At 54.2% G+C, this 22,852-nt stretch overlaps 1 protein-coding gene across 1 annotated transcript in view; it reads left to right on the top strand.

Annotated features, from left to right (window-relative positions):
* Positions 1–22,852, top strand: part of LOC306660324 (transforming acidic coiled-coil-containing protein 2-like) — a gene marked incomplete at its 3' end in the record, with an annotated part of 155,470 nt that overhangs the window by 74,525 nt on the left and 58,093 nt on the right. The window contains 2 exon segments of the mRNA XM_079138430.1: positions 1,959–2,084; positions 12,069–12,197. Coding sequence (XP_078994556.1) covers positions 1,959–2,084; positions 12,069–12,197 — 255 coding nt within the window.

Raw genomic sequence — 22,852 nt, 5'->3', positions numbered from 1 at the left:
CACCTCCCCCACCTCATCTCCTTACATAAACTCTTGGACGTGTGTGGCTGTGTCAGAGGAAACAAAGTCTTCTCTGGTGTTCAGAGTGTGTTGCCAAAACTCCTGGACTGATTTTCCCCTCTGACTTTATGATGTTGGAAAGTCCATATTGCCTATAGATGAGGATTCTCCAAATTGTGACACCTGGGAGACACCCTGAATACTGCTGTCCCCCTACCTGGGCTCCACCCTCTTCCCTTCTCCTTGCACAGACCTCTGTCTGACTGCATGGGCTCTGGGCTCCAGGTCCTTGTCCCAGGGGAACAGCATGGTGGTAGGAACATGGAGAGTCAGCAGTGATGTGTGGGCAGACAGTGGGTGGGTCCAGCCATACCTAGGGTGTAGCTGGGAAATCACCCTGGGCCTCCCCAGCTCTCAATACGAAGGGCTGCACTTTGTGGCTGAACATTCCTCAGATGCTTCTGGCTGATCCTTTGGCTTAGGACCAAGTCCACCTGTCCCTGTGATCCGGCTTCTGTCCACCTCTCCCTTCGTAGTCTTCCCTTCTCTAGCTATACTCCAATTCCATGACCGTTAGCTGATCCTTTTCAATGCCAAACTCCTTCCTGGTCTTAACGTTTTTGTATAGTGTGTAGCTCCCTGTGCTGGTGGACACTTAACCTTTTTCTTACTCTTCCACCTTTGGGACATAGCCAAGCATGGTGACAAAGCACATGGCTCCTGGGGTCAGGCTGGGGTTTGTATCCTGGTTCTGCCATTTAGCAGCTGTGCAACCTTGGACAAGTTACCCAGCTTCTCTGTGCCTTAGTAAGGGGGATGATAATAGTAACTTCCTCATGGGGTTGAAGACCAAATATGGCGATATGTGTGTAAGCACGTAGAAGAGATCCTGGCGCCCAGTAAGCATCAGTAAACATGTGCTGTCCAGAGCTGGCCAGCTGGCCTTGGCTTACTGCTCGCAAGGAAGATTTCCCTGACCCGGCTCTGGGCTAGGAGCGCCTATTTATGCTCTCATGCCGTCTGTACCTTCCTTTTTAGCAGTGAGAGCAATCGTTACTAAGTACAGAAGCATTTTGAAACTGTCTGCCTGTTGTTGAGACTACGAGCTGCCCCAGGGACCCCGTCTCCAGCTCATGGCACAGGGCCGGGGTTCAGCAAGCACCCGCCCCAGGAGCGATAGTGACAGTCCCATCGCTGTGCCTGCGAGCGCAGCAGCCATCCCTCGTGAAGAGCAAGCTGCTCAGGACCGCGATGGCCAGACGGCCTCCTGCAGGACCCACCTGTCGGGCCTCCATCGCAGGCCGGCCTGCTCCTGGGCTCCTCCAGCCAGCCTTTCTCAGTCAGCGAGGGACCGGTGCAGTTTTTAAATTTTGCCTCGTCCCAGATCAAAGCTTTTGCAAATACAATGAAATCAACTACTCAAGAATGGAACCAGCCCGGGGCTTCCCAGCGCGGACACTCGGGTTTGGGGCTGGGTGATCGATCCTCTGACACGGAGATCTGGCCCCGTGTTCTAGGATGCCTGGCAGCCTCGGCCTCTGCCTGCCAGTTGCTGGTAGCATCCTGACCCCAAGCTGTGACAGCCTGAAATGTCTCCAGACATGGCTGGTGTCCCCTGGAGGCAGACGTCATCCCCGACTGAGAGCCACTAATCACGACTTGCAGAACACAAGCCGGATGCTTTGGGACTAGATTGACATACAGATGTCCACTTCCTCTCTCAGATGGCTGTCGAGGTTTCTAGACCCTTCCCCTGGGTCTCTGTATGTACCTTGTCACAGGCTAATGGCAGACCCCTCCGGGACCTGCACCAGGCTCGGCCCATCCCGTGAGCAGCACGGACCCCAGGTTCCTGGAGAGGGAAACTGAGGCAGCGTAGGGTCAGGTAAAATGTGCTGTCAACGCACAGGTGAACCTTCTGGGAACATTTCTGAGCCTGGCCTCTCTTCTCTCCTCAGCACGCCTGCAGCAGATGAGGTCACCCGGCCAGCTGCACTCCCAGACCTGGGAAACCCGCCCCTAGTGGCCTCTTCCCGCCATGATGACACCATCCACCAGGTCTCCACGGGTCTGACAGCCCAGAGGTACGGTGGGGACGTGGGGACGGCGGTGGGGCTGGTGCTGGGACCCTGGGACCACGCCCTGAGGCCGCCTTCCTGCCTCCCCTCTATCTGCAGTTCCGCTCCCTGACCCCACGCAGGGTCTGCGCAACTGCCCTCCGCAGGTGCACGCCAGGGCTTGGCCTCTTCTCATGGCCTTAGGGATGAGCTGAGGGGACACCGGGGAAAAACCCCCTGCCTCCACACACATGCAGAGGCCATTTTAGAGGTTTGTTCCTTCAAAACATGCAGGGGTCTCTATTTTTAAACAGGCCTCCAGTACAGAGAGCGGCTATTGACCCTACTTTAGGTACGGCTTGGGTCACTGCCTTTTGGCCTCCAGGATGCGATGGAGTCAGCTGCTTGTTTTCTTTGGCCTTTTGGTGGCACTCAGAGAAAGGCTGCATGTGGGGAGAGGACCTAGGTCCTGGTGTCTTTACCTGTGCAGGCGCCTGGAGTCCCACCCTGTGCTTCTGCTACGTCACCTCCCGCCAGAGCCACACAGACCACAGTACCTGGTCTGTACTGTGCTTACCTGGATCTGACCCCACCCTGCCCTGTCTGTTCTAAAACCAGGCTTGCTCAGAACTGTCCTTAGCCTGGCAGTGGCACGTGCCTGTAATCCCAGTGACTCAGGAGGCCGAGGCAGGAGGATCACCCAGCCTCAGCAACTTATTGAGGCCCTGAGCAACGCAGCCAGATCCTGTCCTTAATAAAATATAAAAAAAGGGCTGGGGATGTGGCTCAGTGGTCGAGTACCCCTGAGTTCAATCGCTGGCACAAAAAAAAAAAAAAAAAAAAAAAAAAAAAACAACTCTGTGCCTAAAATGTGACCCAGAGTCCGGGAAGGTTGTGAGTTGAACCAGATTAGAGAGGAGGAAAGGAAGGGCCCCCTGCTCACCTGCCGGGGGCCGTTGTGTGCTCCGTAGCCACCTCTCTAGGTGCAGGCAGGTGGACATGGGCAGGTGGCTGACAGCATGGAATGACCTCTTCATTCACTGGGGCGCATGCCGGGTGGAAAGGACAGGCGGTAGGAGGGACAGCAGGAGGTGCTGGCCAGAAACAGGTCCAAGGCGGCATTAGGTTGACATGGAATTCTAAATGTGCCCTGCAGAGGCCAGCCATAGTTCTTAGCTGAGTGTGAGGTTAAGTTTTTAAAGGAGAGGTCAGAGGCAGACACTGGGGCTCACAGCAGTGAGAGAGCATAGGAAGCCGGAAGTCAGGGATCCACTGTCCCCTTCGCTCTCCCCTTCCTCCCATGGTGTCCCCAGTTAACTCCCAGCGTTTAGGAAACCTGGGGTCCCAGGGCGAAGCTGAGGGGGAGGCTTGGTGAACCTGGAAGGGAACTGAGCTCCCTCCATACTTCATCTTATGGTCAGGGACACAGGGGCTCAAGGACCCCAGAGCAGAGGATGGAGGAGGACCTGGCTGGATGGCTCTCAGGAGAACCAAGTCCAGCGAGGGGTATGACAGGCACTTCTGAAGTCCCGTGTGTCCCCGGGGACTGTGTTTTAACCAGTGTCCCGGCCCCTTGCCTGGACACTCGCTCCTGTGCTAGGTGTGCCCCCTGTGGTCTCCATGGGTCCTCTCAGTGGCGTAGGAGGTGGTGGGGGGCTCTTCCACTGCATGTCACACGTGTGCAGACTCCGCTCGCAGCCTGAGGTCACTTGACAGAGCGGGGTTGAAGCTGGGAGTGGGGTCGACCCCTCCCTGGCAGGTCAGCCCTGTCGGGGTGACCACAGAGTGCGGAGGGAGCAGGTGACAGCACGGGTGCTCCTAGAAGGGAGGCTCAGGGACAACCCTGGACAGGGGGACGTGTGATCAACATCAGGAGGCCACGGCCAGAAACTGGGCAGGGGCCACGACAGAGGAATGAACGTTGTCGGCTCCTCTGGCTGTCCTCACTGGGTTGGTGGGAGAGGGGCAGTTCCCACAGGAGCCGGGATTGGCCCGTCTGGCTCTGGTCACAAAATGCGATCGCTCCTCACTCTTCTGATTCCACACGTGTGAAGTTGCTCGCTGAGAGGCTCTGCTAACCCCATGTCAGTACTCATGGGCCCACATGCTCGAGGTCGGTCAAGGCCACTGGGTCCTCTCCGTGTTTGGCTCTCCGCCAGCAGGAGTCATTTACACAGACCTCTGACCATGTCTGTGCTTTTGCTGGTGTTGCTGTTGAAGCGACCCCACATGCAGGGCCACAGTGCTGTCCTGAGTGCAAGGAGGCCGTGGGTGGGAGCTCACGGGAGAAAAGACCCTTGACAGAGCGGCTTTGCTCTGGCCAAGTCGCGGTGCAGCTGGCGTGAGCTGGGCGTTGCTGGACCCCAGGACACCTTGAGACGGACACTCACGAGCTTAGCGTTGGTAGATTGGCTGAGGAACGTGTTGTGTCAGAGGCTCGTGGAGACCTATCCCCGTCCTTCTCCAGGAGCCCCCGGAGCCAAGCTTTAGTATCAGCAGATTAAGGCCACCGACTTCATGGAGTGTCACTGCGAACAGCTTGCAGCCGTGGACTCCTCTGCGGGTCTGTCCGAGTGGCTAAGGGGGACCTTCTGGGGGTGCAGTGGTACAGTTTTTATCTCGTAAGTGGCCCTGCCTCCCCCACCAAGGACCCCTTCTCCCTCTTCTGCTGAGAGTAGGACAGGGGAGAGGGCAGGATGGGGAGGGGAGGAACACTGGGCAGCCAGTCCTCTGCCTTCACCTGGAAGCAGGGTTGGTACTTCAAATTCAAGAGTGTAATTAAAATCTTTTTTTTTAACCTAAGGGCACTTAATCACTGAGCCATACCCCGTCCCTTTTTTGTATTTTATTTAGAGACAGGATCTCACCGAGTTGCTTAAGGCCTTGCTAAGTTGCTGAGGCTGGCTTTGAACCCATGATCCTCCTGCCTCAGCCTCCTGAGCTGCTAGGATTTACAGGTGTGCGCCACCCCACCTGGCTAATTAAAAACTTTTAATGTGTGTTTTAAAAGTTATGGAAAAGATGGGGCAGAAGCTTTTGCTTTAAGTCAACTAAGACCAACACAGAGCAGGCCTCTGCCCTGCCTTCCCCATCCTGCTCATTCTTTGGTGCCGAATCCTTACATTTCTACAGCTCTTCTTCCTCAGTAGTGGAAAAGGGAGAAGGCACCCCCGTCTGGGGTGTGTCTCAGATGAAAGGAGAGGGACTGGGCCTCCATCTTTTCTTAAAGTCTCTGGAGGAGTTGAACCTGCTTGCTCCTCTGGGAAGAGTCCCTGAAGCTGCTTGGGCTAGTCATCCTTCCATTTTGCTTTGGCATCCCTGGAGCCCAGGTGTTCTAGAACATTCTACTAACACCTAGTTTGCCCATGGGTATTTGTACTCTTCATCTGTTAAGAATTTTCATTTTTTAAACAACAAAAAAGAAAAGCCAGAATGATTTTCTACATGAAGCCTTCCAGCTGTACTGCTGTCGATCAGACAGATTGAAAAGGGAGCTCTGGTCACATCCAGGAGTCTCCTGTGTTCTCCTCATTGTCAGGGACCCAGGTGACCTCGAGGATTCCCACTGACATAGCTGGAAAGCTATTTGCCTATTCACCCACCAGCACAGCACCACTGGGTGGAAGCAATCTCATCCTGTTCATAGCTGGCAGGACCCCAGGTGGCTGGCCCAGCAGTTGGTGGCAGATGCTTCTGATCTCTGATTTCAAACAAAACAGCCACAAGCCAGGGGAATCTGGAGCTCCTGCCCAGCATCCTAGACTTACTAGAGCATCTCCAAATGCAGAAGCTGAACGTCACACTTCCAGAAGGTGCAAGACTTAAAGCTTCTGTTTGTTCCTTTTGTTCCTGAATCATTTTTCTCTGTTTGCACAAGATTTTTTTGTCTTTGAGCTATAGCCTTGTGCATGCTAGGTACTCCACTGCTAAGCCACACCCCCAGCAAGCGTAGCTATGCCTAAGGAGACTCCACTACCTCACAGAGCTGTGTTGATCCTTTATTTAAGCAGACACTAGATTGAAAACCGAATAATAAAATGGAGAAGTTCTTTGTTTTTTTAATATAGAAGAGGGATTACCCAATTCTGAAGGATGGAATTCCTTGTACCTTTTTTTTTGGTACCCAGGATTGAACCCAAGGGTGCTCAACCACTGAGCCACACCCCCAGTCCTTTTTTAATATTTTATTTGGAGACAGGGTCTTGCTGAGTTGCTTAGGGCCTTGCTAAATTGCTGAGGCTGGCTTGGAACTCTTGATCCTCCAGCCTCAGCCTCCTGAGCTGCCGCTGGGATTACAGGTGTGCACCCCTGGGCAGGCTCCTTTGAACCGTTTTAAAGCTACTTCGAGGTTTGTGAGTCAGGTCTTATGCAAGCAGTGCCCTGTGTGCCTAGTAAGTGGGGTGCCCTGTAGACTCATTCAGAACCTTTGTGTTTCCAGCGTTTGGCGACTGTCAGGTGGAACCACATGAATGGCCACATTGGCAGTTGTCAGATATTGACGGTTTCATAATGTTCAGATGAACAGAGGGTTTTGTTCTTGTTTAGCTTTTCCTGGTTCTTGGCTGCTTTATCTGCGTAGGTGGATTTTGGCTCTATGAAAACATGGCTGGGCCTTGGATATCTGAGCTCAGCTTCCTTTTGTTCTCTTTATCTCATTCCTCCATCCTCTGTCCCTGGGGTGCTCAGGGCACATGAGGAGATCTTGCACCTGGGCTCAGAGCCTCTGGAGCTGCTAGTAATGAGAGGAAGGTGGGAATTCATGAGCCAGATGTTCCAACCCAGACCAAGGCCTCTCCTATAGTTTTGGGATGGTGTTTATGACTCTTCCCCTAGTTAATATTTTCCTTCCTGCTAAAGTCCTACTTGGGCCAAACTTAAAAAATGATTTCTGTCCTCGGGACACAGACTCGGTCTGGGAAGGGAAAGAGGATAGGAAGGTGCCAGGGAAGAACTGACTTGCCAGTTCAGGGTTAACTGTGCAGGAGCCACACCCCCGCGGGCAGGCTGGAGATTAGCAGTTCAGCTTATTTGGGGCTATTTCCACCCTCCTGGGGCTGCTGGTGTTCACGTGCTAGTGCATCTAGCTGGCAGCTGGAAATATCTGGGTGTGCTTTGCCTCTGAGCTTCCAGCCAATTTACAAGCCTCTCAGCACCCTCTGAATTGGGCTTTGGAGCATTCTGGTAGTTGTGTCTCAGAGGTGCTTGCCCAGTCTCCTGCAGCTTGTTTTATCCAATCTCAGGCCTCAGAGTGTCTGTCCAGTGCTTTCCAAAACAGCAATTCCAGAGCACGTCCCTCTCCAGCCTGCTCTCGCTTGCAGCCTGTGCTGTCTTGGGCGCTAACGCCTGCCCTGTTGTGTGATCGTGATCTGCACATGTGGGGATTTAAGAAGAAACAGTCAAGAGGGCTCAACGCCTTCCAGATGGTGCTGAACCGGGAGATACGACGCTGTGCCCATCTGGCCGGGCCTGGCAGGACGTGATACGCTCAGCTTGCTCCTTGGGGGCAGTTATCACCCTCCCGTGACAGCCTGGGGCTCTCTGGTGTTTGTTCTTGGACAGGGGCTTAATTTGGCAACTCCATCTGATCTTTGAAATGAAATTTGCTATCAGTTCAGTGGGCACTCGGCCAAGGACTCTCAAACCCTGAACGGGGAAGCAGAGGACAAGTGTCGCTGACAGCATCTCACGACAGCTTCCAGCGCAAGCCCTGGAAGACGGTCTCTGCTTTATGTGGGAGGGGCTCCGGCCGAATGGCTATTGGGACCAGCCCTTGTTTGTGAGGACCATGGCAAGGCGTAACTCAGGAAGAGCACAGTGGTCCTCTAGCCATCCATGTTGAGAGGGACTCAGGTCCTGTCCAGCTGGACTTAACCGTAAAGAGTACCCTGATGGGCAGATCATGTCTGTCGCTTTGGGTGTTCTCCGTTTGTCAACTCCATCCTGGAGAAAGGGAAAAAGTTGGAATGAACTCAGCATTCCCCTCACCTTCCAAACATATAAACATTCTACACAAATTTGAATTCGGCTTCGTCATCCTTCCAGGAGGACTGGAAGAGACCCTCGAATAGGAGAAGGGATCGGGACACTCATGGCTAGAAGGGCCTTTGCGTACCTCAGTCTTGGGTTCATTTTCAGAGGACAGGAGGACAACTTGTAGAGGTGACATGGGATGCAGAGGGTGAGGATCCGTGCTCTGTGCTGGATTTGGCCAAGGTCCGGGTCCTCGGAGGGCATCGTCTTTAAGATGTAAAGGCCTCGCCTTCCTGAGAACAGTGTCTCTAAGACAGCCACCGTGGGTCATGGGGACAGGGGCAGAGACAGGAGCTGACAGCAATCCATGACCAGAACATTCCCACCTTCCTTTCTCTGCAGAGGAGCTGAACCCTCTGGCAGCTCAGGGGGAGCTGGAGGGACCCATTTACTCTCTTCCTTTGGTCCAGGTCTAGGCTGGCTTCCTGGATGTGCAGCCTGGGGTGACCCAACCTACCACACTCAGAAGGGCCCTGCTCCTGGTTCAACTCTGCCGTTTGTCTTTGGAAATCCTGGTCCTTTTGGAATATGGGTGGACATTTTCCCTTGGCTTTCACCTGGGTCCATTTTGCCTGGAAAGCATGTTGCTGGTGCAGCCTCGGCACTTGGACTCTGGCATTCCCAGAGGACAGTCCTCCTGTGGGCTGTCTCGCCCACGCTGGGGAGCCTGGGAGGGAGGAGGGCTTCAGGTTGTGGAGGAGCACTGCCACCAGGGCCAGGCTCCCTGCTGGGCGCTGGAGACCCATGGGCAGAGGTCTACCTGTTCCTGCTCCACCAGGAACGCTCGTGGGGCATGAGGGATGCCCAGAGGTTGGGGGCCAGCCCAGCCTGGTGTGCCTGGTGGACACTGTTACCCACCTCAGGGGAGGGCTTCTGTGCTTGGGTGCTGCCTGAGGAGGGAGGCAGGTGCCTTCTAGGTAGAGGGCCCGTGGAGCAAAGGCCCTGCTCGGTGTCCAGGGGCTTGACTGCTTTGCTAGGTTGGAGCAGGGAGTGATGGAGCTGGGCCTGGGGCGGTCAGAGCCGCCTGCAGGCTAGGGGCTGCTTCTGCAGTCCACAGGCCTTGACTTTGGAGGAAGGTTTTATGCAAGGAAAGGATCTGACAAGAGCTTGAGTTGGGTCATTCTGTGCTGTGGGACATGGACTGACGGGACAGGACTGGAGCAGGCACTGCAGGATATCCCAGGAGCTCTGCTTCCAGAGGGTGAGGACCTGGGGCTCCAGAGGTGACGGGCCAGATGCCGGAAGAAGGAGGTGACTCAGCAGGAAGGGGCGATGAAGGGGCCTGGGGCAAGAGAACCGGAAGAGGCTGACAATCCTGGCTTCCAGGTGCTATGTGGCCTGCTGGAGGGGGGCCACCATCAAAATGGGAAAATTGGAGGAGGAGGGTCCCTGTTGGGACCTGGAGGTGGCATGGGTGACCGTGTGCTAGGCCTGGTGGTGAGTCACACCATTTCCCTAATGGGGCCCAAGCTCCTTGGCTACTGGGATGGGCTGGGAGCAGGCGGTGGAGGGAGGGAGGTGCCATTCTTAATCGGGCTGTTGAGTCATTGGTGCCTTTGGCTAATGGGACGTGGCCAGGCCAGGAAGGGTGTGGCCTGGTGGTTCAGAGCCAACAGAGGGAAGAGAGGAGCGAGCATGGGGTGGCCTGGGGAACAGACTGGCTTTAAGGGCCGCCAGGATCTCCAGGCCGCCGAGTGGGGAGCTTGTGGCTGAGGGGGCCCCTCCGTGCTGCCCCAGGGCCTTCTCAGGTTAGCTGCAGTGGATGGTTTGGGGGCCTCCTCACGGGTCCCAGGCCGTTGACTGTCCTGGGGTCACCCATCTGGAGTGGTCCCTCCCTTCTGCTGCCAGCATTTCCTAGATAGATCTTTCCTTGTAGTGTGATAACCAGGAGCCGTGATGCACACCTGCAGTCCCAGAGACTCCGGGGGGCCGAGCAGGAGGGTTGCAAACCCAGGCCAGCTGGGCAACTTAGGCCCTATCTCAAAAATTAAAAGGGCCGGAGGTGTAGCTCAGTGATAGAGCGCCCTGGGTTCGACCCCAGTACCCCCCACCGCCACACGCACACACCGCTTTTAGTAACAGACCTGCAAGCAATATACCTTCCTCCCTGTGTGTTAGACTGCCTTGTAGTGGGATGGGTGTGAGCCGAGGAAGCACCCGCATGACCTTGAGAGCATTGTGTCTCAGACACAGTTTGCATTTGTAAGTGGTCTGTTCACTGCCTGGGAATGGGGGTCGAGGGAATGTGATACGGGATGGGGGCCTTCCTGAGGGTCAATGTGTTTCTCTTAAGGAGCTTAAACAGCTCCAGGAGTTTGTATTATTCATTTTGAGTCATTTTTTTTTTTAACAAAACAATTTCAGTCCCATCTACCTTATGGACAAATAGGGATTTGATAACCCAGGTGTTGCTCCACCTGTAAACCCACGTGATGCTTCCGCCAGGGCGCTGCCTGTCACTTCCCTTCACTGTGGACGGGCACTCTGGGCCTCCAGGGAGCACTGTTCTCTGGCTCTTGTTTTTCTCCCCCTTTCCTTGGGCCCTGGGAGCCAACAATGTAGAGTTCAGCTCGGTCTGGCCACAGCCAGTGGGATGCTCTTGGGCTGTCCATGTTGCTGCTTCCTGTGGGTGGCCCAGCGGGATTTGGGGAGGAGGAGACAGACTCGGCCTTTGTGCGCAGGGAGCTCATAGGTTGGTCTCCCTAGGGCAAGACACAGGAGCTAAGTGCCTGTCCCTGAGGGGGAGTGTGGGCTTATGACCAGGCACTGTCTCAGAAAGTGGGCCTATTGGACATGAGGTGACTGGGCCCACTGTCACACACACCTAGGAGGGGAGGGGAGGGGGCTTCCAGCTAAGGAGGGCGGCTGGTTGGGCGGAGCAGGGGAGAGGAGCAAGGGGCTGATCCTGCAGAACCAGCTGAGCCTGGCAGGGACTGACTGAGACGTCTCCTTCCAGGGCGTGTGGGATAGGCGCCTGTGGTAGCTGTCCTCCAGGCCAAGGTGCCAACCTAGGTGGAGCCTGAGAAGCTGGGAGTGAGCAGGACATGGTGACACAGAAACCCACGCTCCTGTGGGTATTTATCCCCGAGGGAAGAAATGATCCTGCACCACAAGGGCTGTGAAACCTCAAACCCCAGCTGCCACCTCAGGCTGGGTTTCAAACCCTCAGAGCTGAGTCACATAATTTCAGCCTGGCCCCCGCTGAGAGGCCCTGTGCAGGCCAGCTCTCTTGGGACAGAGCTGTGGATGTCTGCAGAGGCTGGGGAGGCTCCCCCCGAAGTCTGTTCCCAGGCTGCAGATGGCATTGCCACTCTTGCTTTTTGCCAAAGGGGAAGATCAGAACCTCTTTTGAGCTTCAAGACTGTGTGCCTCTTGGCTTTTGGGATTGCGTTCCCAGAGCTTCCTGAGGGGGCCCCTGCATGCTGAAGTTCCCTTGGATGTCCAGGAGGGGGCGCTGACCCAACAAACAGAGCCTGGTCTATGGACATCTCCGCTGGGGAGCCAGAGGGAGGCCCACCGAGTCCCTATGCGCGTTCCTTGGCTGCCCATCAGCCTTTTCAGCTGGACTTTTCTCAGTTTCAGATTTTTCTGGCAAATCATGGAGAGTATGCAAAGTTGTGTTTTCGTTCTCAATTCATTTTTTTTGCCTATACGCAATTATGAGAAATCATCACACAAAGTCCTCTCCTCCAAAGAAAAATCAAACAAGAAAACTTACACAGAGGGTGTGAACACCTGAGCTGTTAAGGAAGCCCCAGTTCTCCAGGAGCCTGAGGAGGGAGGAACCCGGGGGTCTGGCCTGGCTCTGGAGGTCACAGCCTCTACCATGGCCCGGGTGGGGAGCCCAGGGATGCAGTGCACTGGGTCTTTAAATAGTCCATGCCGTGTATGGGGTGGGTTGAGTGGGGTGAGTGGGGCCTGATGAATGTGCCATTAATGAGCCGAGTTCCATTTGGAATAATTCTTCCATTGTGTCCCCAGCACCTCCCCAGCTGCTGCCCACGCGGGTCTTGCTCCCCCGGCCTCAGACCATGCAGCTTTGCCTTCTACCTCAGCTGGCCACGGAGTAGACGTTTCCTCCTGCCAGGATCTGGCCAAGGACATAAGCAGGTACTGTGCAAACCCCTCCGCAGCAGCTGTCCCAGAGGGTGGGGTCCTGGAGCTTAGCCCTGGGCCATGGGTTAAGCCATGTCAGCAAGAGCAGTGGATTGGCCCCGGGAGACCACGTCTCTGGTCTTCTGGGCTGCAGCTGATCTAAGGCTCGCTCTTTATGTAACAGCGAGAGTTACATTTGAGTCCGGGCACTGCAGAGGCAGAACCAGTTGTGTGTGTGTGTGTGTGTGTGTGTGTGTGTTCCTTCTATAGAATTCTGTTTATAGCATATTGTGGAAAAGGCCAACCTCTGAGAAATGGAAACCCCGTCAGTGGTGGCCAGGGTGGGGCTTGGAAGAGGGATTTCAGGGTGATGGAAAGACCCTCTCTTGGTTGTGGGAGTCAAAATTCAGACGACTATATACCTAAAAAGAGTGACTTACTATTTTACCAGAAGTTGTGACTTCAATTTAAAAAAAGAAAGAAAAAAAGAATGCTTATCCATGGGCCAGAGTAGGTTTTTGGTGAAATCTATAAGAATTCTACTCTCCAGAACTTTCCCTGATGCACACAGTCTGTTGGGGCAGAGAGCAACCCTGGAGCCAGTTGATGTGAGTGGTACCTGCTTGCTCCACGTCCTCCTTTGCTGAGGCCACCTGACTGAGGCACCCAACCTCTCATATAGGGTGACCTGGTGATCACACCTAGGTTGTTGGTTTGCTGGAGTTTGCTCTGCTTGGACTGCTTCTGCGTCTTGTTTGTTTACACATCTGAGGGCTTAGCAGCATGCACTTGAGTTACTGTGGGCCAGACACTGCTTGGGGCAGGACACAGAGATCTGGAAGGCATGTGCCACCCTGCCCTTGGTGCGGCACCCGACCCACTGGAGAGGACAGAAATGGAGTGCAGCTGGAGGGGCATGCACAGGTGCGGTGTGCCACAGGACGGACGGAACCTGGCTCTGTGCTTGGTCCACACGGCTGGGGAGGGCTTGGGGGGACATGACAGCCGAGTGGGTTTAACTACACATGGGCTGAGGACACAGGGAGAGAACAGAGATTGGCAGGTGAGGAACATGTGTGAGGGCCGTGAGAACACAGAAGACAGGCCAGGGGAACCACACTGGACAGGAGGGAGCAGGGCGGTCTGGAAGGCAGGGCCCCAGGGCCAAGGCAGAGGGTCATGGTGAGGATCGGGTTTATCTTTTCCTTTGGTAGAATATTTTGCTAATAAAATTTTTTTTAAAGTATAATTTAAATTTACAGAAAAGTTGAGAGGACAATACAGAAAGCTCCCATTTATACAGGTATAGTTTCCTCTGATAACATTGTAATGGTACTATGGTAACTTGATGTAACTTATGAACCAATATCGAGACATTATTTTTAACTAAATTCCTTAGTTTATTAAGATTTGATTTGATTTGATTTTTTAGTTTTTACGCCCATGTCCTTTTTCTGTTCTAGGATCGCACGTCCCCCGCCCCCGCTCAGGCTCCTTTGTTTCTGGTGACCTTGGTAGTTTTGAGGTGTTCCCTGGACTGGTTGATGTTTTTCTCATGATCAGACTGGGCATGGAGATTTTGGGAGGGAGAGACTATAGAGACAAACTGCCATTTTTACCCGTCACGTGGGGGGACCCTGCCATCACAGGACTCTGACCTTGGCTGTGGCTGGCTGTGGGTTGGAGCTTCTCCACCTGCTTCTCTTCCATCCTCGGCCTGGGGCTCAGTTACACTCCGCCTCTGTTAGGGGCATTTACATGAATCATTCAGAATTCTTCTGCACGGATTTGTCTCTTCTCTCCCATTTATTAATTTATTCAATAATTTATTTATCAGTATGGACTCATGGGTATTTATTTAATACTTTGGGCTGTGATCCAATACTGTTGTCTTTTATTGTGCAGATGGCTGCAGCTTTGGCCATGGGCTTCTTCGACTTTCTTTTGAGTGACTAGAAGCCCCAGGCAGGACAGTGATGTGATCAGATTTGCATTTTTAAAACCTTCACAAGCTGCCTGCCAAGGCAGGAGAGGTTGCAGGATTGGCAGGCCCAGTGCCCTGAGGCTCCACACCCTGGCCTGGCTGGATAGGACATGGGACAGCTGTGTTTCTGTCCTCAAGTAAAGCACACACTCCAAATTCACTTGGCGCTGATTTTAGTCATGGGACAGTGGCCTGGATTCAGGGGTCCAGGTAAATCATGTCCCTTCCCCTCTGACCCGTCCTGGAGGTTTCCAGCACAATTTTCAGCAGTGCGCAGGTGACCATCTCCCTTCCCCAGGGGGAAGTTGCTATTCACCCTGGACCAGTCAGAGGTCCTCGGTTGCATGATGTGGCAGTCATCCCCCGGTTCCCGTTTCCAAGGAGGCTTCTCCTTCACCACGTGCAGGCAGCTGCAATGCCCCCACAGCTGTGGCTTTGCCGTCCCTCTTGGACTTGGAGGGGAGCAGCATGACCGTAGGACCTAGTGTCTTGACGAGGAATGCCCGGCACGCCTTATTACTGACGGACAGATGCTCGGTTCTTGCTGGGCCACTTCCGGCAGCCCCTGCTTCTCATGGCTGCCTTGGAAATGCTGACATGACCCAGAGCAAAGGGCTTTTCTCCAGGAGTTTCACACCCCTTCCTCATGCCCATTGGTGGTCACTAGGCCCCATGCCTTGGGGACAACAGATGTGACCGTGGTATGTGAAGCTTCCTGCTGCCCAAACCTGCTTGAAGCAAGAAGCTTGTCCTGGGAGGAGAGCCTTGATCACTGGGCTTCCAACAGGCGTCCTGTCGCCTCCCATGCCGACCCAGTGCTGTTTGGGGGTGCGAGAGGCTGAGGCCAGGCAGAGTCTGATGATCTTAAGAACTTCCAGGAATGCAAGTCAAAAGCCTTTGCTCACGCCAAGACGCCACAGCTGACCTCAGGGGCTTGTGGCAGAGAGCCTGCTGTGCTGGCACATGGGCCAGGTGGCTCGTGACCCAAGAAAACATCCTGGCTCAGAGCTGACCTCCCACTCTCCCTGCTGGGGGACAGGGAGAGTCCCTTAGGAATTGGAAACCTGGTCTGGAAGAAATGAGTCGGGAGAGGCAGCCGAGCTCCTTGCAGGGGGAAGCCAGCTCCCTGCTGCTGATGTGGGGGCCCAGGAAGTGGCACCCCTGAGAAACGCTGCCTGGACTGCAGGCTGCGGGGTGGGGTGCGTGGGGTTGGCTGGCCAGCCTTCCTGGCAGGTGTCCCTGCCTGCCTGGAGCAGCCTGCCGCACATTGCTCCCATCCCTCCGGGATCTGAGGGCTCTTCCCAGCTGGGAGAGGGAAAGCAGAGACGTGAACCTCTCAAAAGAGACGCACGTCCCCTCACTGAGTCCTCTGTTGGTCCCCTCCTCCGCAGTTCATTTCTCAGGTGGGGGTCTTATCTTAGGCAGACTAACTTTGTAAACAGGTTTGTTTAGCTTACAGTTTTGGAGGCTGGATGTCCAAACTGCACTGGCGCATGTTCTGGCAAGGGTCCCCTGGCTGCGTCACTTCGTGGCAGCTAGCCACAGTGCATTATCTGGCAAGAGTCAGGGAGGTGTGTGGCCCTGTCTGTGTCTGCTCTCTGTCCCTCTTTTTATAAAGCCACTAGGATTCAATCGTGGGGCTCTGCTCTGGAGATGTTATCTAAACCCTATCACTCCTCAAAGGCCCCAGCTCTAAATGTCATAGTTGTATTAAGCGGCCCCCGTCTTGGTATCACTGATACACGGCTTTGGGAATTAAACTCCTGCATGAGTTTGGAGAGGGCAAGCCCTAGTCAAATCTTCGTAGGCCTGGGTGATTCTCCCTGTCTTGACAGAGGAAGGGGGTTGGATTGCTGGGCTGAGGGTCTCTGGATTGAATCCTGCACCTGCCAGACTGGGGTCTAATGGTGATATGTAATCCAGGTGCCAGTTGTCCCCTGCACTGAGATCCACTGAGCTGGAGGCTCAGAGCAGAGGGAGGCTTTGCCTCACTCTCCAGAAGGAATGAAATAGAAGGAGTGGGAACAGGCAAGGGAGAGAGCAGGACTCAGGATCCCAGCCCTGCAACTCTTCCCTCTCCCAGGAGGGGACTGGAATCGGGGCTGGCAGCACTTCGTGGAGACCCAAGGTGCTGGGACAGCCTGGAGGTGAAGCTGGCTGAGCGGGCTGAGTGGGAAGCAGATGGTGTGATGGGGCTTGGGGGAGTTCAGGAGGGTACGGCTGGGAGGTGTGGGGCAGGGCAGGGCCCCTTTGCTGAGGCCAGAAGCCCCCCAGTGCCCTGCACAGCTGCCCAGGGTTAGCCCTGGGCCCATGATATGCACCTTGGGAGATGCTTTTCTTCCAAGTCCGGTGCATGCGTTCCCGCCCTCAGACCCGACTGGAGGTGCAGAAGAGAGGGCTGCCGGGAGAAGGCCCCTCACAGACAGCCCAGAGGGAGTGGGGAAGCAGACACTCACACCGAAGGAGGCTGAACAGAGGCGACCTGGGGGTGGGAGCGCAGCATGTTCTGGCCAGAGTCTCCGCTCAGCCCTCCTGGCCTGAATGCTGCTGCCTTTTGCTGGTTTGGGAGGCGAAGCCAGGGGTGCTGCTGAGCAGGCAGGGGTGAGACTGGCACCTGAGTGGCGTCCTTCAGTGCACCCTGGCACTCCCCCTGCTGTGTTCCCATCTCTTGGTCTGCCCATCCATCCACCCACTTGGTAGATTCATCCTGGCTGATCCTGTGCTTCCGCTGTGCTGGTGGTGGTGAGGGGAAGGAGCATGCAGATGGGGAGACGGGCCCTTGACCCATTTTGGCCCATTCATTTATTTATTTTTGATGCCAGGGATTGAACCCAGGGGTCTTAACCACAGAGCCCCAGCCCCTTTTATAGGTTTTATTTTGAGATAGGGTTTCACTAAATTGCCAAAAGCCTCGTGCTAAATTGCTGAAGTTGGCCTTGATCTTGAGATCCCCTGCCTCAGCCTCCCGAGCTTACTTGATCACTCTGAGCCTTAGTGTACCCATCTTTAAAATGAGGCCAGTAGTAGCCATCTCCTCGGGGTCACTATGAAGAGTAGAAGCAAGCAGCTCCTGGCTGGACAAGGAGACATTTGCTCCAGACTGGGGGAACAAGACAGAGACAGCTCTTTTGAGAAGGGAGCATAAGTTGACCTAATGCACTCTCCAACAGAGTTGAAAACGAAGAGCCAAGTTAGGGAGCACCTGGCGCTGCCTGGAGATGCTGGGAAGGCTTCCCAGAAGGCAGCATCTCCATGGGGTTTTGCAGCATGAATAGAGAGAGAAGGGCAAAGTTCGTTAGGGAGGGAGCTGCCCATGCCGAGTCTTAGGATGATAGAGTGCCCCACAGATGCAACAGGCCAGGGGCAAGCTGGGGGCACTGGCAGCGGGCACTGAGGTCATGGGCAGAGTAGCAGCCTAGCACCAGAGTGGAAGGTGTTCTTCAGCTTTGGAGGAGTTTTGAGCTAGACTGGGGGATTTGCTGGGCCCCAAGAAATGGAAGGAAACTCACCTGTACTTTTCAAGCAGCATGGAATTTAGTTTTGGGGGAATATTTCTGGTGGCAAGGAGGACAGTGGATGGAGAGGGGAGGCTGGAGGTCAGAGGGCCATGTGGAGGTTGTTGGTCACTGTGATCCAGGGCAGTGGTCATGGGATGGAGCGGATCTGGGTCTGTCTGTGGCTCCCTCACCCATCCATTGTCAGGTCACGGTCACGGAGCACCTGCCCTGTGCAGGCCTGAAGCCAGGTGCCATGAGGCAGGAGTGACACTGCAGATGCGGGCTGCACTCCCTCTCCGAGAGACTCTGCAGGGACAGCGACTCCCAGGTTGGGCTGTGATGGGTTGGCACAGGTCACCAGGCCTCAGGCTCAGTGCCAGCATTGCCTCCCCTTGCTGCCCAGGACAGAGGCTCAGGGCTTAGGGTGGATTCACCAAGTGTTCCACCAGCATGGGGACCCTGGTGCATTCTTCAGGGTTGAGGCAAAGGATGCTCTTTGGGGAAGACCTGTCCACCTTACGCCCGCCTTGTGACCCCCTCAGAGCCCTCCGCTCCTTGTCTAAATCCACCCAGCATCTCATCTAGCATCATTGCCTGGGGGCTTTGCAGAACCTGCTGGCCTGACTGCCTTTCTCAGGAGAAGACAAGTGGGCTGAAAGCCAGTGAAAAAAAGCAGAGTGATTTTTTTAAAAGAGGCATGGAAGACCCCAGCTTTGACCTTGAGGCACTAAAACAACAGAGACACAAGCCAACAGGACAAGAATGAAAGGGAAGTCTTTGGTTTGGAGGACCCACAGCTGCCCGGGGTACTCTGCCTAAGCTCGGGTGTTCTGTTCTGTGGCCAGTCCACGTGGGCTGCTCGCATGTGCGCGCGATCAGCTGGCCGCTTCTTTCTAGGAGGGACGGTGACCTTTCCATTGTGTCCTGTGCTACTCTAGTCTATTCTGCAACGACATCCACTAAACCCAGGGCAGCATTCCCGAGTGCACTGAGCTGCTTCATCTCCAGGACAGGCTTGTCCCTGGGTTGGCAGCTGGGCCTGCAGGACCTTGACCAGCAGAGGCTGAGACCTCTGTCTGGGTGGATGTGGGTATGCGGGCTGGGCCACCCTCTGGCCTCTCTCTGATCAGAACACTGGTCGTTGCAGTGCTATTTGGTGGGACTTGGGATGGGAACTGTAGCCCTTTAGGAGAAAAGGGTGGAGAAGGGAAGGGCCAGGGATGGCTTCTCACGCTCTGACTGGGAGTGGGTATCTGGTTCCTGGAGCATCAGGGTGCATCGATAACTTTCTTACTTCTGACAGTGGTCTTCCTTCATGGAAGACCGACTGTATTCCGTGACAGTGAGAGAAATGCTTTGGCTGTATGCTTCACTCTCTTAATTTCATTAACAGCACTGACAGGCAGGTCTTCTATTGTATCCATTTTATAGGTGGGGAAACTGAGGCCCAGTGAGGTCAGGCCTTTGGCTGAGCTCACAAGCTCTGAGGGCACAGCTGGGGCAAAAACTTCTGGGTTGGGTCACTCAGCAACTCCACCAGGAAGCCTCCAGTCTTTAACTTCTGCCTGACTGAGGAGCTCTGGGCTTGGTGTCCCAGAGATGCCACAAGAGTCAGCAAAGCAGGGACACAGTGTCCTCCCCAGACCAACGTGATTTCCTGCTTCTTCACAAAGCAGCAGCAGCTAGTGTATACTGAGCACTTGCTGTCCGTCTGGCCCTGCTGTGCTAAAACTTGTTCGTGTGTTATCTCATTTAAGCTTTGCCACCCCTCCGTGGTGGAAGAGCTGCTATGGTTATTATCAGCTCTCTTGCACAGATGAGAACATCCAGGCCCAAAGGGCCCAGGGACCTTCCGGGGGTCAGTCAAGGGTCTGAGCAAGTGCAACATTTCCCCTGTTGTCTATTCATCTGTTTGACTTGGGTGACTGAAGAAGAGAGTTTAACACAGACCTTGCTGCTAAGGGTCCAGTCTGCCTTCCTCCCCCAACGTCACAAAACAAAACCAAGACCTGCCCCTGGGGGCGTGGAGGTCAGGGACTGGAGAGTGTGGGTCTGGGCTTGGTGTGATGATGGGCATCTCCTTAGAGTTCTGGAAGCTGGGCCAGGCCTCATCCTAGGCATTTCTTCATGGAGTTGGAAATGGTTTTGCTCTCTTCCTTTCCTGTGTGTCTGAGTACAGGTCTGCCTGTCCGTCTGTCCATCCACACATGCACTTAGTTCCTGAAGGCTTCCCATGTGCCCCCTACAGGCCACACTTAGTTCCTGAAGGCTTCCCATGTGCCCCCTGCAGGCCCCCTTCATTCTGGAGGATGAAGGACCACATCATGCTGGGGTCTGTTTCCTGACAGCAGCCACTGCCTGGTGGAAAGTCCACTTAAGCAGGAGCCCTTCTTGTCTTTCTGGATTAATCATGACATAAATGTACTATGCATTTTGTTTTGGTCAAACTTCTGTACAGAGCAGCCCCTGCAAGCTGATAGCAACCTGGCTTTGCCTGTATTCGGGTGTTTCTCGCAACGTTTCCCTTAGATCAGCAAGGTGAAGAAGGACTTGGGTCGCACTGAAGACACAAAGGTTGTCTTCGTGTGTCCAAGTCAGTGTGCAGAGATCCAAGTATTGAGGGAAAAATCCCTCTTCCTCAGGCAGCTAGAGGCTAGCTGTACCCAGTCGTGGTTGGGCAGAGTGCAGAGGGGATCATAGACAGGGCCTCTCGGGTAGTTATGGAAAGAGGGAGATATTTTGGGGCTTGGTTGCAGACACGTGCAGGCACACGCATGCGTGCACCGCCCCCCCCCCCCCATGCTGACACACTCATTCACTCACTCTGCCCGCAGACGGTACGCTATCAATAGATGCTCACGCTGCTATTTCCAGCCTGGTGTTCTGGATCTGTGTTCCTTCGTGGAGCCTTGAGTCAGCAGTTCTGGGCCTCAGTGCCTGGTTTTCGTGGGCCTGCTCACAAGTAGGGCAGCTGGTGATGGTACCTGTTCAGACCTGGAAAGAAATAGGCGCCAAAGCAGCTGACAGGGGTGGCCCCAATGAGCAGACTGCCACCCTGGGCAGGGGCAGCTGCAAGGACACACTGTCCTGCTGGCCGCTTGCAACAGGGGAGACCAGAATGTTCAGAGCTCCTGGATTTGCTGTGTTGCATATTCTCGTGGGAAGCATTTCCGGCCTCTGTGGTGCTACATGGGGCCGCTGAAAACACCTGTTCCTACAGATGGCAGGCCAGTGCTCTCGACCTGTCTCTCCAGTCCAGCTGGAGAAACGAGTTTGCCATCCATTTTGGCAGCTGGGAGAGCCCATCTCTGTTTACACCCCAAATGTCCTCCTTGAAAGGTCTTTTATTCCTAGTACAAAGTAGCCTCTAAAACCAGTCGATTTAAGCTCTAGAGGAAAATGAGGTCGACTAATCATCACATTCATTTCAATCCAAATACAGTATTAAAGCTCTTTTAACGAGAACCAGAACCTTTTTTCATATGACTTATGGAATTATCTGTCATTCTGCCTGGAAATAGTGCCCAAGAAGAACGATGGCTCAGACTGGTTATGTTTTTGATCCTAGACAGAAGCACTTACCTGGCGCAGGTGAGTCCACTGGTTCTCTCTTCATAGGTTTAGAATGGAACTTGCAGGGCTGGGGAGATAGCTCAGCTGGTGGAGTGCTTGCCTTGCAAGCACAAGGCCCTGAGTTCGATCCCCAGCACCGCAAAAAAAGAACAAAAAAGAAAAGAATGGAACTTGCCTTTATTTCAAGCAGAAGCCTGACTTGGAGGTGGCGGTGTTACTGGGCCACCCTGTTTGTTTCTGCCTATGATCTTAAACCTGGTTTATGGAGTCAGTGAAGGAAAAGTGGAGGGAGGGCTGGCAAAACCCAAAGGAAACTGGTGCCTGAGAACTGTGGCGTAAAACGAGTCCACGCAGTGGGCTGACGTGGAGAAAATGAGACTTCACTGTGATAAAGGAAACGGAAGGGATGTTGTTTTATGTTCAACAAATGTGAAGAACCAGTGTCTGTCAGTGCTACTGTTGTGCTTGGGGGACGAGCACCTGGCCCTGCTTTTCTGCCCGCGTCTCAGGGCTGTGCACGCCGCACGTCATACCCGACCTGGCGGCTCTCGCAGCGGCTCTGAGCAGCTCCAAGGGCTTCACCCACCCTTTGGTGCTCGCTCTGCTCTTTGAGGCCACCTGCAGGCCACGTCTGGACCAGGCGATCTTCCTCGGTTGCTCCGGATCTGACTCAGCTGGTGGCCATCTCTGCAGGCTCCGGGTGGGTTTCAAGCCGTCAATGGGGATGGCTCTCATTGGCCTCATGACCTCCTGCATCTTCTGTCAGTCTGGCGACTTGGCCTTGTGATTGGTGGCATAGTACATTTGCCTGACAGTCGGCCAGAGAATGACTGGAAAGACTCCCGGAGCTCAGGGGAGGATTCGAGGATGACCCGGTCAGCAGGCAGTTTGTTGACAAATGTAGTCCTCAGGCTGCCCTTTGCTTCCCCACCTATTACTTTGTTACCATGGAGACATGCATGGCGGGGACCCTCAGTGCAGGACAGCAGCTACATGTGTGTCCCCAGTAACTTCCTAGTTTTCTGATGTTGAGGCTGGGGGAGCCGAGAGCTTCTGCTGTGCACACTGAAGTATCCATATGAAATCAAGTACTGGATTGGCAGGAGGCTATTGTTGAAGGCATCATCCATGCATGCACAAAGTCCCCTGACAGGATCTATTGAACAGAGCATGTTAAGAATGTCAATGACAAGAAAAGCTGCTACCAGTAGAAGTTTCCTTCGTTTTTTCTTTCTTTCTTTTTTTTTTTTTAACCTGTTGGATTTTATGGATAGCATAACTGATCGTGATTCTTGCCCTTTTTACTTTGGCTGTTGGGAAACTCAGACTTGTAGACTACTCCAACGAGGACTCAGGTAAGCCCTTCTGCGCTAGCCTCACCCCTTTTCTACCCCCATTTCCTTTTGGTCTCTTGGATGGCAAGTTTATATCCTTTTTGACATTAGATAGGATATATTTTCTACAAAGTTATCTCAGAGTGTCACCTCCCATTTCAAAAAAGCTGAGTAACAAAGGAGGGTTCTGAGGATCATGTTTGGTGTCTGTTGCTGCTTTCTTTTCATGTGATTCAACTTCTCCACTAGTTTTTGCATAGCCCTGGGATTTTCGGGGCCAGT

This window comes from Sciurus vulgaris, assembly GCF_902686455.1.
Source record: "Sciurus vulgaris genome assembly, chromosome: 4".
Classification (NCBI taxonomy): Eukaryota; Metazoa; Chordata; class Mammalia; order Rodentia; family Sciuridae; genus Sciurus; species Sciurus vulgaris.
The sequence above is the reverse complement of the archived record's forward strand: the minus strand, read 5'-3'. Positions and strand labels throughout refer to the sequence as shown.